General features: G+C 45.5%; 1 protein-coding gene across 8 annotated transcripts in view; it reads left to right on the forward strand.

Moving 5' to 3' along the window:
• The first annotated feature begins 10,027 nt into the window (after window positions 1-10,027).
• KIAA1549 overlaps window positions 10,028-15,105 on the forward strand; it is a 144,378-nt gene continuing 139,300 nt past the window's right edge. For 2 of the 8 annotated variants that reach the window (XR_014587458.1, XM_083846393.1), the window contains exon 1: window positions 10,028-10,278. Coding sequence is in view for 7 of the 8 variants with exons in the window: in XM_083846393.1 (XP_083702519.1) it covers window positions 10,137-10,278 (142 nt within the window). In the remaining variant the exon portion in view is untranslated. Of the gene's footprint in view, window positions 10,279-11,468; window positions 11,721-15,105 lie in introns of those variants that run through there. The other 6 variants (XM_083846390.1, XM_083846389.1, XM_083846388.1 and 3 more) reach the window with 4 other exon arrangements.

A 15,105-nucleotide genomic window follows, 5' to 3' on the forward strand; every position in this document is an offset into this window, starting at 1 on the left:
AAATTAACACTTGCCTGCACGAAGGTATGTGGGTAGATGTTTCCTGCTATAGCTTTTTAACAGCTCTGTGCTATTTGAAATGGCGTTGGTATGTGGTCACTGTTCGCTTCCTATTTGCTTTCTCCAACATTCTTCTGTACAGCCAGGCAGGAAAATAGCCAACAGGAAAACTGAGATATCATCGACATTCATAAAAATAACTTGTTTTCTCCATCATTTTTCACACACAGGTTTACCTTATTGCTTCTGTTACAACCACCTTAAACCATCAGCAAGTGGCTTCCATAGGAAACTATCTGGGACTTCAGGAAGGGCTGAAGCATCGCTCCCTCATCATAAGCAGGGGTTGCCTTGTTGATGTGGCCTGCCTTGTTTCTCTCCCCACAGTGGCTCACCCAGTGGAATGTTTCGGTTTCTACATACCCCTGGCTTTTCTTGATCACTGATATTCCTTAGGCTGGCAAGGTAACTCTGCTTTCCTGTATGTGAGCTATTGTCAGCTTACTCATGAAGGGGGATAATTACCCAAAGTGGTGAATTATCAAAACATGCCAAACGGCAGCCCTCCTCCCCATTAGCTTTTTGTCAGTACTTGGTTCTTTTTTTTTTTTTTTCCTTGTAGTTGCTGTGCTTATCCTCCCTCCTGTGTGCACTAACTGATTACACTGATATAATTCCACTGAATTTGAGGGGATTATTTTCCGAATTATACTGGTGAGTCACCCTTCTGTCCGTCGATCAGTTGCCCTGATCACGGTTGTATTTCAGGGTGTAAAATCAGTGTAACCGTCAGAAGCTATGAATTATGGAGGTGGGACTCATTAGACCTCAGGGAATCAAGCAGCTCTCCTGTAACTTGCCTGAAGATACCTGAGTTGAATCTCCTGAGACTCCAAAAGTTTATCTCCAGCTGCTCTGACTGCATCTAATTTATTTTCTAGTGGTTGCAGGTTTCTTGCTTTCTATCTTCCCTCTGCACGATTTTCCATCTCTTTGCATCTTCCTTTCTTTTCCTCATTATTGCTTTTTCTTTTTAGCTGCATGTTACAATAAAGTGTGCTTTTCTAACGTGTTTCCACATGAGGCTGTGCTGGAGCTTGGGCTGTGGTGAAAGGAAAGATACTAAAAATATATCAAGAGGTACACTGTTGGGTAATTTAAAAACTAATATGTCTTGTGTTAGCCAAACAATAGAGCATTTGATAAGCTGTGCACTGCTGAGAGGATCGTTTTCAAAGGGTCATCCACCTGCAGTACAGAATCCACGGATAAGAGGTAAGCTTTGGGCTGACCTCCCGGCCAAGAATCCTCTCCACCCTTTCCCTTCTGTCTTTGGGGTGGAGGTGAGGATGCCAGAGCAAGGGGCTAGGACGTTTGACAAGATTTTTCATTGTGAGAAGGAATGACAAAATGGAAAGGAAGGATAGGGGTGGCGAGGGATGGAAAAGATTAATAATTGTTTCCTTGGCAACTGAAACCGTGGAGCCTCATGCAGGAATCCCTGACAGAAATCCTAGAGGAAGCTGGGCGAGATGATCGCAATGGTCTCTTCTGCCTTCAGACTGTTGCAGGCTAAGTTTACACATCACAGCGTGGTGCTGCATAAAGAGACCGAGTCAGTGCTAAATGGAAACCAGAAGCTGTATGGCTGTAAGAGACCCTTGGGAAGAGAAGCCCCATTGTCTCCCTTTTATAAAATGAGGATTTTTTTCTAAAGCAAAAGATGAGAAGATTGAATAACCTGGCAAAGATTATTAAAATGTCTTTGGCAATGCGGAGGGCAAGCACGTTACCAGTCTCTGCCCGTCCCTCTCATCACTGGAGTGGGACCACATCCCCCTCAGCCGAGGGTGTGCTGAAGGTGGTGCACAAGGAGGTAGCAGAATGGCAAAGGGAGTGGGAAGCAGGCGAAGCAGGCACTGTGCAACGAGTGCCGTCTGCCCACCACGCAGGGCTGTGCTCCGCAGGCACCACCAGCACAAAGGGGTCCCCGTCCTGTGCAGTGCTCTGCTGCAGCAGCAGTGAGCCTCCAGGAGGGGATTTTCATGTAAGAACTGGGGCATAGATATGAATATTAATGAAAGCGAGATTGACTAACTTCATGCTATTAAAAGATTTCTGGTCCCAGAGAGTAGGTGGAGCCTTTTAAAAAATGTATAATGAAATATAACGTGATACATAACTTTAAGGGCATTAAGAATGTGGATTTTGATCCTTTCCAATTTTCTGTTTATATAATGCTTTGCAAGCGTGAAATGGAAATATGCTTTCATTTGAACACTTTTTTTTTTTTCCTTCTCCTCTATGTCCCATATACCAGTATTTGTTAATGCAGAATTTCATGGCCATGCATTCTGGTGAGCCACTTGGCAGTGGGCAGCTAGTATTGATTTCTGCTCCAAAAATAGAGCATCATCAAATGCTTGTATATCTATAAATGTATACATGAATATATATTTTTATTTATAAACACAGATGTTGCAAAGTCACAAAAGACAAATGAAGGTTAAATCAGAATTGTAATAAATACACAACCTTGCCAGTTCCAGTGTAAACTTCTGTGACACCTGTATGTTTGATGCATAAATGCTGGCACTTTACTATACCTGGAGTAGAAACTATAGATTCAGAGCAGCAGAATTTCCAGACAGTCATGTTGGAAAGAAGCACTGCAGCATCAAGGCAGCCGGTCCACTTATTTCTGTCTGATCATGACGTTAAATAATTGCCGATGCCTGCATCACTACCACTTACTTCTCAGAGTAGCTTAATGATAGGAAACCAGCTCTGTGAGTGATTCCCTGTACGAATGAGTACAGCTGTTACATGTGTCTGTCTGTTCCTCCGCAAGGAGCTAGCGGCTCTGGCAGTTCTGAGAAAGCAAAAAATGAAAGGATCCTTAGAGAGCCAGTATATTTTTTTTTTTTTTACTCTTTGCTCTCTGTGATGGAGAAGGCTGGCGCAGAGCACAAAATGAAATTTATGTTCCCTGAGACTTTCTTCTGGGCTGGCACTGAGTACTCATGAGTAAAATACCGTGTCGGTAATGTGTGGTCAGTATGGCCATGTTCTCGAGTGCAGTGAGAGGGGGCTACTACAAAGCATGCCAGCCAAAATAAGACGGACGAATCCTGCCTTCCTGTCTGACATATTTCTTAAAGGCAATTAGGAATGGGGTACATATGTGTGTGTATCTGTGTGTGTGACCGTATAATTAGTATGTAAAATGTAGGATGCAAAGCTAAAAACAGTGCATTAGTTCTTTACTGCTCTCCTTTTTAAAATCTTGTGGCTTTTTTTTTTTTTCATCTTTTACTGCTTATTTTTTCACCCTATTAATATCCATAATATCCTTTTCTTTGATGAATGTCATTTGGAGACCTGAATAGTGATGTCAGTTGAATGTGTAGTTTTTATAATTTCACTTCCCTGAGAGGTAGCTATTCCTTTAGGGCAAAAAAAAAAGATGGAAGAAACTTAAGGGAAATAAAATGAAAAAGGAATTTAATTCTGTTATTTTGATTCATGGATACCCAAAATGAGACATCAAGCTTGGGATTCATTTCATCTAATGTTATCCATCTAAAAGAAAAAAACTAGTTATCAAAGCCTTCCTCTACAGACAAAGGAGAGAGATAGGTCAGATATCGGCCTCTGGCCTTGCCAATCTTATCACGAAATGCATATTATGCATATCATTTCTTTCCATTCACAACAAAGAAATATAGCATAGAGACTGAGTTTCAAAGAAATGTATGCATGTAACTTCAGTTTAAAAAGATCTACTACGTTTGTCCTGGCTGAGTTAAGGAATGCAAGTTCTTTCCAAAGCAGATGTAGGAATGGTTTCATCCCACTGAAAATGAGAGGTCTTTAAGCCGTCAAGGATGTGGAACATTAAGCCAAAATGAGGAAATGCTGGATAAGTATTTCAGAGGAACAGAAACAGAGAGGGACGTCCCAGAGTAGGAGTCAAGCCTTCTGGAGGTTCAAGGAAGAATATTCCCAGTGTGACATTACCCAACCTTTTTAAGATGTACTAAATGTGCTTCCTTCCAGAGAGGCAGGTCAGTTGGCTGGGCTAATTCATTAACTTGATTTAGGGAAACTAGCATGCTATCACCAACTTATATAAGTCACAACATCTTCGTTGTTTATCTTTAAGTCCTAGATCCCGGAGTCACGTCATTTAATAAAAATTCAGACTTTAAAAAAGTTCTGTGTTTTTCTAGATTGTGGACTAAGACTTGAAGATGTGAACTGTAAAGGCTCCAAAAAAGGAAAAGCAGACACAAAAACAGATGTTAGTGATCCGTTAGCCAGCCTTATGATTTCTGAATACTCAAACTTGACCACCAAGCTGGCATTAACATAGTGTTAACATCTTGCATTGCCTGCCTTCCAACACTGTGTCAGCTCTGGTACAGATGGAAGGAAAAAAGAATGTACTTCTCTGAATGGCCTTCCTCTTTTCTTCCCTATCCCCCGTGTATTCATAAAGCCACACTTTGCCCCGTACTGCAGCTCAAGAGACATTCAGAGATACAATTATGGTGCAAACGTAACAGGGTTATTACCACAAGAACACAACAAACCGCTGTAGCTAAAGTATGTGTATTGCAGGCCTGTGATGTTAAAACCAGACTTCCTTAAAGTGCCTTTGGTTGCAGACAATAACAACAACTTGTATGGCAAAAGACCACTGAAAATAACTTTTAAAGAAAGGATCTGTTTTTACAATGGCAGCACTTCATCTGATGTGCAGACCTTGGATCATAATTGATAGTGAGACAGCCAAGGGAAGTAGTAGGTTTAGGCTACGGGAATTCAACTGAACAATGTTCTGCATTCAGATAATTGCATGAAATTGGGCTATTAGTGTAATTTTTGCAAATTGCAGTAACATAAAACAAAGTAAAATATTCCCACTGTACACATTCAACTAATGCGCTAAAAAGGGAACGACAACTGGTTTCAGACAGAGCACAGAGGACTCCCATTAACTATTCAGAGCTCTGTCCAAATATTGCTCTCAATCTCACAGGTTACTCAAATGGACTTTCAAAGGGAAACTCTTTTCATAAAATTGTAAGTAAATAAACATAATGTAATAGTGCTGGTTTTCACTGGCAAGGACGTTACTAACATGTCCTTTAGCTGACCTTAGAATAACGTTGCATAAAATATCACTGAGAAGAACTGGAGAAGGAAGGACTTTCTGGCTCCAGCTGCTTGCTCCAGCAGCTCTCCTGACTGAATGTCAGCAGTAGCTGCAGCTTGTGCCTTTTCAGCTTCCTCCGTGGCATAGGATTATTCAGTCCTGTGGCTTTCCCCTAGCTAAGAAAAAAGGTTATCAGCAGAGATGTCCCAAATCCTCGTCTTAATTTTGTAGCCTTTATTTTTTACCCTGCACTCACCCCTGTGACTCGAACTCAGCATCTGGAATGAGCATCTGCAGAGGATGGTTTCAGAGGTGGCTTTTGTAAGCACAGCTTCAGCACGTTCGAGTCATCCAAGCAGAGAAATGATGGCCCACCGCTGACCCGGGCTAATTATCCTAATGCTTTGAGCTCAGTCTGGCTAATGCCTACTGCCGTGGTACCTGAGCAGGAGGACTGCAATTAATTACGCTTTTATCTTTATTGAATACTTGGGTGCTCAGGAGCATGTGCCAGCCACATGACTGGCTGGGCTGCCAAGGGGAATGCCCGTGTCACTAACATCTCTCTGGGGTTTGGAAGCAAATTCCGAGTTGCCTGCCTCTTCTCTCCTGTTTTCAAAGACAGGGAAATAATTTTAATTATGTTTGTGATGATCAGAGAATATGATATCAAACAATCAATTCGGGTACCTGTGGTCAGTAATTCAATTTCTTTACTTGTGTTTTTCAGCTTTAACTCTGCATCAGAGTACAGAAGACAGCACCCTGTCAGCATCCTGTAATGAATGGAAGTGTAAAAGGCAGTTGAGTCCTGAAAAAAGTCCCTTAGTTCCGATTCATTTCTCTGTCACTAAATTTAGCAGTGGGGTAAGCCTTTCATGTCATCTGATGTAGCTCCCTGGATCCCGCTTTGTGTCCTGTCTATGTGAGCCTTAAAACTCCAAAAGAGGGGATTTTTACTGATGTCCTCAACAGTCCATTACCATGCTGGTGTATCCCACTGGCAGAAATTGTATCTGGAGATCCAGACTCAAGTTTTCCATTTTTTTTGGATTAAATTCTTTCTGTTTCAAACATTGCCCTTAACAAGCTCTTCTTTTCTTGACAATTAAGGCTTTTCAAGCGTTTTATGTCTCTTTATTACGTCTGCCTGTCACAAGCCTGTACAATGGTCTTTGAGAGCTTCCTTGGGGCACGGCCGCACTGCGACGCACCGTGGTGCACATTTCCCTGAGGCAAAGCTGAATGAGCCAGCTCCAAAACTGGGATTGCGGTGTTGGCTATTTAGTGCAGCGAGACAAGGGCCATCTTTTCTGGCTTGCTCCATTTGGTGTTTGTACAGCTCAATACAATGAGGTCCTGGTTTGCGAGCAGGGTTTGTAAGCTTTGCATTCAGAAAAGGAGAGGAGTGATGAAAGCAGGAGGAAACTGTACGTAGCTCTGACTGCAGTGTTCAGTGCTGAACAAGGGTGATTGGGGAGGGATAATGCTGTTCGAGGACAATACTGTGAAATATGGTTTAGGAACCATGCAATTTGGGCCTCAAACGTAGTCATATAAGGTAAGTTTCTTGCTATACAGATATCTGGGTGGTGACATTTTGCTGAGAGATGGGGAAGCAAAGTGGGAAGAAAAGGTCTTAACGGTGACATACAGACAGGAAGACTGTAGGAAGATGAATGTGAATGCAGAAAAGAATAGACAACAGAAGCAGGGGTATTTTGTGGCAGGTATTGAATGGGAGGGAGCCTGGGGTTGTAACTTCTGGAGGGACCAGAAACCATTAGCAGTAGAAAACCAGAGTAGACTTGAAGAAGGGTTCTTACAGCTTTTATAAGGAAGAAGGGCTCTTGCAGCTTTTATCTCAGGAAGGTCAAGCTACTATCATCTATCAGCAGGAGGAAAAGCTCTCTAGAGGTGAATGGCATGGGCTAGATTTTAAAAGTGTTCATTCCAGCTGCTCCTGCTGAAATCTAGCAAAGCATCTACTCATTGACTATTTGACTTATTTTTACTTTCCAAAACCACTGATCCCTGAGTCTGCAAAATCTATTGATCTGCCTTCTTCGTTATGTAAATTAGGATAGCATTTGATTAATCTTTGGTATAATCTATATCTGGGCCAGACAGGAGGAAGCCTTATCTTTTTAAATGAAGCCCAAATGGTTTTCGGAATGGGAGATGCACCCTCAATTATGAAGTGATGATTGGAAACAGATGTGGGGGAGGATTTTGCAAAGTCTGGATATTTTTTTGGAAGTGTTTATTGACATTGCATAAAAAGGCAGGAAGGTTTGTTGATTCTGTTTTGTGGGAGGACTTTAATGGATGTGAACATAATGGACCTTTTTACTGAGCACTCTGTTGTGCTCAGATGTGATTACCAAGGATAATTTATAGCAAAGTCACTGTACTTGAAACTTACTTAAGTTCCAAATTTACTATAGACAAGACTTGGCTTGCTCAGTTTTGTGTGTTGTCCCATAACACAGAGAAATAATGTAATTGTTGTCATGATCAATACTATTGTAGCTTGAAATGCATTAATTTTAACAGGGAAAGTTAGCAAAGTATATATGGAATTATTTTCTGTGGCTCAGTGTATAAGGATGGAGGACAGTTTGATGGTACAAAACATGTCTGCAGTGCCATTTCTGTATATGGTATGTCTGTGCGTTATAAAATTGCATTTTTAGAACAAAATGGGATAATGAAGGTCATGATTGTTTGCAGATATGAAGAAGACTGTAGCCTCAGAGAGTGACGTATCCCTCCACTGGAAGAACACCACTAAGTCCATTTAAGCTAACACATTGCGGCAGATGAACTGAAGAGACAGGAATTTGAGGCAGAGGGTTTTGGCATGTGGTGGAAGTGAAGGAGTCAGAGGAGGCAATCAGCGTAACCATTCTGAGGAAGAAGTGCACAATAAGACTAGACCATATTGATCTGGGAATGCTCTGGGTCTTTTTTATGTCACTTACCATGTGGCTTTCCACAGCGTGCAGCTTTGCAGAGAGTAAAAGAAAAGCCATCATGAATAAAAAGTCTCTGCTCCATTAGACACAAGTGTTGATAGGAAAACTAGATGTCTGAAGGTCCTCGCTAAGCTAAGCTAGAACACTACCTTTGAATTCTTTTTTCAATGTGTGGTTCAGCAAATTGGAGACATGCACAATAAATAAATAAATAAATAGATCTGTTTCCTCACATATTTCAGCAACAGCAAAAGAGCAGGAGAATAAAATCTCTCTCTCTCTCCCTGATAAATACCATCCCCTAAAGGCAAAAATATCATCAGCAGTTCTGGCCACTAAGTCCCAAATCAATAATAACTGGAAGTTAAATTACTGAGCAGTTGTCTGATTCCATTGGAAATAATGTTGATGGTCTCCAATTCACTCCGGCATCTCTGAACTGCTACACGTTTGAGAACCAGGCTTCTGGATTTGGATATTGCATACAGTACAAGAAGCAAGACAATTGGAAAGTACTTTCAATTTTGTAACAGGGTATAATTTCACATCTTCCCTTCCAGCAAAACATATGAGCATTTCCACACGGAGCCTTCTGAGGATGCTCTTGTTTCTGTCATTGCAGTGTGGGTGCTCACTGCTGAGGTTCCAGACTCCAGATATCATCCCGCTGTGTGTGTTTAGTTGTGAGGTTCCTATCAAAAGTGTTATTTGTTCTTTTTTCCTTTATGTTCTTCACAAAGCAAGCTCTCAGCTTCTAGGTGAAGCCTGTCATCATTAATCTAATCATACTTTGCACAGCCTTTTATTATTATTTTTTTGCATCCTCAGTCTTGCCCCTGTGACAAATCACAGTAGCCGTCATGGTAATGGAAAGCTCAATAACGTCAAAAACTTCCTGGTGTATATGCAATGGGAAGTCATTCAGCAGTACATAAATAATCCTTGCTAGCCATACTGTTACAGAAGATTACTTCTCCTCTCCCCTCAAGCAGGGTGGCTAATATCTTGATCCACACTACCAAAGACCACAGTAAGGTGCCACAGGAAAGAGAATTCCTCTCCTCCCAACTCGCTTACTTTGTGCGATGACTGCATTTGTAAGCTGCAGAGTAGAACATAGTTACGCTTATAGCTAATTTCACTTTGTGAGTTTGCAAGTGACAACGTAGGGGAGCCCGTGAGAACCACAGATTCCAGGATCTCTGGTTTGTATTAATGTCCTAGCAAAATGTGCTGTATTTTTCCAGAGTACTGTTTTAGTGAAATCTGAAGTCTCCTACCTATCTTTGCTTTACATATATGCATATATAGACTATTTATAGTGATGTTATAGATGACCGTCATTCTTGACTTAAAATACTTGAATACTTGTCAGAAGCATGGTTGTTTTTTTTTTTTTTTTTTTTTTCCTCTATGATAGGGAAAGGAAAAACAGGTCCCAGCATGTCATCCCTTCAAGGGGTATCTGGGCAAATTTCTTGCTGTTTATTCTGTTACACTTCTGTTCTGTGCATCTGCATTGGGTGAGAAGGACTGGAGAGAGAAGGTGGTGAAGATCCAGTGAAAGAGTCTGAAGCCCTGAGGAAAGCACAAAGAGAAGTAGAAACAGACATGCTTGAAGCTGTAAACAAAGTCCTTTGTCACGATTCCTGTTGTACTCAGGAAAACAGGACTTTCTGGTTAACAATGTGAAGTATATTGAAGAAATAGCTGAAGGCTACATAAAGAGCAGTCAGTGATAAAATTGTTGGGTGTCAGCTGCCACAAAGATGCCAAATACACGTGGGTAACCCCTGGCCAGGTTCATCAAGAGAAACAGGTGACCTAAATCTCAGTCAGATTGCCAGGTATTATGAGGCTTTCCAGGAAATAGGGGGACTAAGGGAACTGCAAAAAGGGGTCAAGGTGATAACATGAAGAAACCAAAACAGGCAACAGCATGAAGATACTCAAGTTGAGGCTACCACTTAGGAGAGTAGGGGTACAGTCACAAAACAATGTTGCAGCATATGGCTCCAGTGAAGGTCTGTTACAAAGGGGAAGTGACGCAGGATGGAGGATCACATATGACTAGCGAAATTTCTTCCTACCTACTGGGAAACAGCAGACCGAAACAAAGGATGAACTGTACCATAGCAGGTAGCTGTCTCACAGTTGTTTTTTCAATTGGGTTGTTATTTAACAACGGGAGTTGAATTTGGAGGTGTCTGGTGGAAGGCGTGAAATTGCAAGGGAATGGTGAGCACACGATCAGATGTGATAATTCCTAAACTAGCCCAGGAAGCTGGGAGGTAATGTAAACACCGATTTGGTCTTAGTAGACACAGAAACTGGGGGACATGAACCTAAACACGAGATGGGAAGACGGGAAGATTATTTTTGTGAACTGAACTCCAGAAACTGGAGCAGGAAATCTTGTTAGCTGAGGCAGTGAATGAGTTAGCAGTTGCCGAGGACTTCGTTGCGGATAACATCTCAGAAATGTGAGAAAAGTTGTCTCACACTTTAATCTGGGAAGTTACCTTTCATGGCTGGGTCTTGGTGAAACAAATTACCTACAGGCAGCCTTATGTGGCCTGGTGCTAGAGGCACTGCCATGTAATGTGGTATCCTTCAGCAAAGGGGTGGTGGGCGGCATCTGAAATATGTTTGGAAATTAAGTATTTCAAAGCTCGTTCTGAATCTGAAGCATGGACGGAAACCTATTCTCTTGCTGATATTTCTGAGGGATAGCTTACTAAAATAAATAAATTTAAAAAATGGAAACAGAAAGAGCATGAAACAGCACGCTCCATGCCAAGCGCTGGTGCATACCACTGCTCGCAACGCAGGCATGCCGGAATGAAGTGTTTTTTTAAGGCTATTGTTGTTTTTCTAAGGCTTTTCGTGTCTGTTGCTTAGCCTGGGCTGTAGATATGCAAGAGAGGTTGGAAAGGGAAAGAGGAGGCAGCAGGGAAGGGCCTCATGCGCCTTGAAGAAATGGTGGGGATGAGGGTGTAGAAGCCAGGAGTGCTTTTTTGAGCTGAGCTGTGTTTCCAGGGACTGGCAACTAACTCAAAAACCGTCTGTTTGATACCTAAGGACACACAAACCTCCGTTATTTAGCAAACTAAACGCAACGCTAACGCCCTATTTCCACGACTTTAACAGCGGCCCCCGTGAGAGGAGACCCCCGCCGGGGGGCGGAGCCTGCGGCGCGGCCTGGCCCCGCCCCCTCCCCCCGGCCCAGGCTCCTCCCCCGGCTCCCCGCGCGCGGCCGGCGGGGCGGGGCGGGGCGGGCGCGCCCCCGCGCGGAGGCGGGCGGCGCGGGGCGCGCGCAGGTGGCGGGGCGGCCTGCGGCGGGGGCGCGCTCGGGCAGGGCTGCGGGCGGGCGGCCGGGGGCCGCCTCCCACCCGGATGCGCCCGGGAGGAGGAGGAGGAGGAGGAGGAGGAGGAAGAGCAGCGCAGCCCGCCGTGCCCGCGGGGCGCCGCGATGACCTGACGCCGCGCCATGGAGCGGACGCCGCGCTTGGCCGCGGCGCTGCCCGCCCTGCTGCCGCTGCTGCTCGCCGTGCCGGCGCTGCGGGGCTCGCCCGCCGTAGGTGAGGGGGGAACAAAGCCGGGGCGGGGGGACGTGGCAGGTGCGGGGGGGGGGGGCCGCCCCGCCGCTAACAATGCCCGCCCGGCGCGGGGGGACGCGCATTGTTCGCCGCCACCGCGCGGGGACGCGCGCACACGCGCGCCGCCGATGCCGCGGGGGGGCTTCGGGGGGGGGGGTCCCGAGGCGCCGCGGGGGGACCCGCGGGCGTGGGGGGCCGCGGTGCTGCCGCCCCGCACCGTCCTGCACGGCCCCACACGGCCCGGCCCGGCCCGGCCCGCGGGAGGCGCGGGGGCACCGCCAGGGATCGGCGGCCCCTTTTGTTGTTATTTTATCCCCTCTCCTCTCCGGCATCGCAGTTCGGCCGCGGTTAGGCGGGAGGCTTGGCCCCCGAGCTGGTTGTGCCCCCCCCCAGTGCTTCGCCTTTAGCCCCGGGTTTGCTTTAAATGCAACAACCGGCGCGTCGTGGGCACGCTTCTGCTGCCAGCATGGGTTTTCCTTTCGGTGGGTGCCAGGCACAAGGCGTACCCCCCCCGTACCGACACCTAGATAGCAGCAAGGGGCCGTGAGGTCCTGCGTCAGCCGTGCCATGGAGCGGGGACTCTGAGCTGGGGGGAACGTGGCGGGAAGCCTCGAGCAGCGTTGGGAAGCGTGCCCGTCTTCAGCGTGCCCGTCTTCGTGTCTAGGGCTTCACCTCTGCCTCAGAAAGCGGCTGGCGTGCTGGTGCCGGCTGGCTAGCTGTGCGGGGAAGGCAGCGCTTCGGGGCCGCGGGAGGTGCTGCGGGTCATCGGCTGGATGCAGCGCGGGAGTTGGTGGCTTGTAGCTATCTCCAGGAGTCTCTTTGTACGTGGAAGCCATCCGCTTGAAGACCAGGAGGTGGTGGTGCGTCCGTAAGGTGGAGGTTTGCGTGGGTTTTATGCCTCCTGGAGGTTAATGGAACAGCCGGGCTTTTTTTTTTTTTTATCTAGAGTTTCGTAGTAAGTCACTGAAGGCTTTTGTTTAATTGTTTGCCTAATGCTGAATAGGTCTTAGAAGTTCTGCGACTTAAGTCGCAGTGGATCTCTGTAAACTCGTGTGAACGTAGTGAGTTCTTGTGTAACTGAAAAACAGCGGCGGTAATGTGATGTAATTCAGCCAGCGTTTGGTTTGCTGGAGGAGAGCACACGGAGACAATGGATCCCTCCCAAATCCATGCTCTCCTCCTTGGGCTAGGGCAGGAGCCGTCGAGCTGTTCTGATTTGTGAGCCCTCCACTTTCTCTTTTTCCAAGGGACATGCAATCACACGTAATGAATTTTAGCACAGTAAGACCGAACTTGCCGTTCACAAGATGCTTTTCATAGATGTGTTAGAAATGGTCCATTGATCGCAGAGGTTTAAAGGCCATAGGTTGCAGAGAACAAATATGTTTTGTTGCTTTTTCAGTTAGGATAAAATGCTTATTAAAAGCATGGCAGGAGTCCGATTTGTCTGTGTAGGGCCCATCATCTTCACAAAATTAGGACACAACCTGCATCCTAGTCTTCTTTAGCCTTGGAAAGTTTTGATGGCGTAGCGGCAGTATGAGGTATAAGTGATGTATGCTGGTCAATAGACTTACAACTCCCTGAGCGTTTCTTTTTGGTGCGGATCACTTGCTACTCACTGCCAGTTGGTCTTTTAACCAGTTCGGTAACAGAGCAAGCTCCTGCAGCTTAGAATTACGGAGAAGAGGCACACAACAGAAGAGTGAAACGTCTATTAAGGACGCTCGCCTGCCATTGAAATAGCAAAGTGAGCATCGGTACTTAAGGAAATTAAGTAATAAATCAACTTGGATTTTGGAATGCCTGATCCAGCTCCCACTGAAGTCACATGTTGCTGAATCAGGGCTTCAGCTTCCACAATTAAACAGATGGTGAACTCTGAGTATGCAGATAGGCTGCTAGTGTGCTGAAGGCAGGTACGTACGTATTCGAGCACCTTGTTGAACTAGAGCTTTGGGCAGGCTCTGCAAATGTCTTACCGCCAAGCCTGGGCTGTGTTTTTTCCTTTTTGCTTCATTGCACAATCTCTAACTCCAGTGTTGACGACCAGGAGGATCTATCTCGCTTTGCTGCACTGTCTTCTGTGGGAGAGAGGGGAGCGGCGTGCCAGACTAAAAAGTCTCCGCTGAGTTTCCTCGGAGACTCAAGGACTGAAGACAGGTTGTGGAGGTCAGGCAAGGAATCAGATATAACTGCCTCGTGGGACAGTTGCAGGATACTGTTTGCTCAACTTAATTGCATGAGGGTGTCACAGATGCTTGAGCTGGCACCGTGTCTCTAGTGGCCGGTTGAGCTTGTCAAGCTTACTTCCAGTTCATTTTCGCAGCAGACCCATATGGCTGGAGGATTCCCTTTAAGCCTGCTGTCTGTGCTGTGCCTGCTTTATTTATGTCAGCCTTGTGTCTACAAGCTACGCTTGTAGCCTTGCCAGAGGAAATGTGTGTTTTGTTTGCATGTTCTTTCAAGAAGTCAGAATGCTAAACAAGCTAGTGGACAGTGCAGCTTTTTGTGCGGCGGTGTCTGCTTTGTGAGTGGCAGCTCACTTCCGCGGAGCGAGGTCTTAGGTTTCTCAGGCAGGCTTGGTTACTTGAAAACGAGCACGCTTCTAACAAAGTAGGCTTTAACAGCTGTGACCTACCTGCTGTAATAGATTTTGGGCGCTGGACACATCAAAGAGCATGCTTCTTGCTGCAGCACAGATCTCTTCCGAGAGGTCTTGGGAAGCTGGTGGCTGCGGTAGTGGCAGACTGACAACCCAAATCTTGTTTCTCAATTCAGAATGAGTGTGTTTGCAGGGGGAGTTACTTGGAGGAGAAGCGAAGCAGAACAGGCTTCTTAATAACACAGTCCCACTTTGGCTGTGGGAGCCATGGCTTTCCTTCACTTGAAAGTAAATCTGTTTATGGGTGAAGTCCTTAAATACCAGTGTGCCTCCAGCCTTGCCTGTTGTGGTGTGCAGTATGAATAACGCTAATTGCGTAAGAGTTGTTACGGGTGATGTCCTTAACTGCCGAGTGTGTCTCCAGCCTTGACCAGTGTGGCATATGGTATGAACAACACTAATTGCGTGAGAGTTATTAACCCAGTGTGGCGTGGGAACCTCTCTGTAAGTAAAAAAACAAAATAAAAAAAACCCCTGTGGAAGTAGCACAAGTTGTCTTTTTAATTTTGTCTTGGAGCCCCAAAGTCAAGTCACATGGTAGCATTATGAACAATGCAGGCTTAATTTCTTTTATTTCTGGCGAGTGCAGAAGAATCGTGCTTTCATGGCATCCTTACCAGTGCGGTGGCTTCTGCACTCTGCAGTTGCATGATACGATGTCATCGTATCCCTTCAAATGCACATGAACTCAGCAAGAAATGT

This window comes from Anser anser, assembly GCF_964211835.1.
Source record: "Anser anser genome assembly, chromosome: 1".
NCBI classification, from domain to species: domain Eukaryota; kingdom Metazoa; phylum Chordata; class Aves; order Anseriformes; family Anatidae; genus Anser; species Anser anser.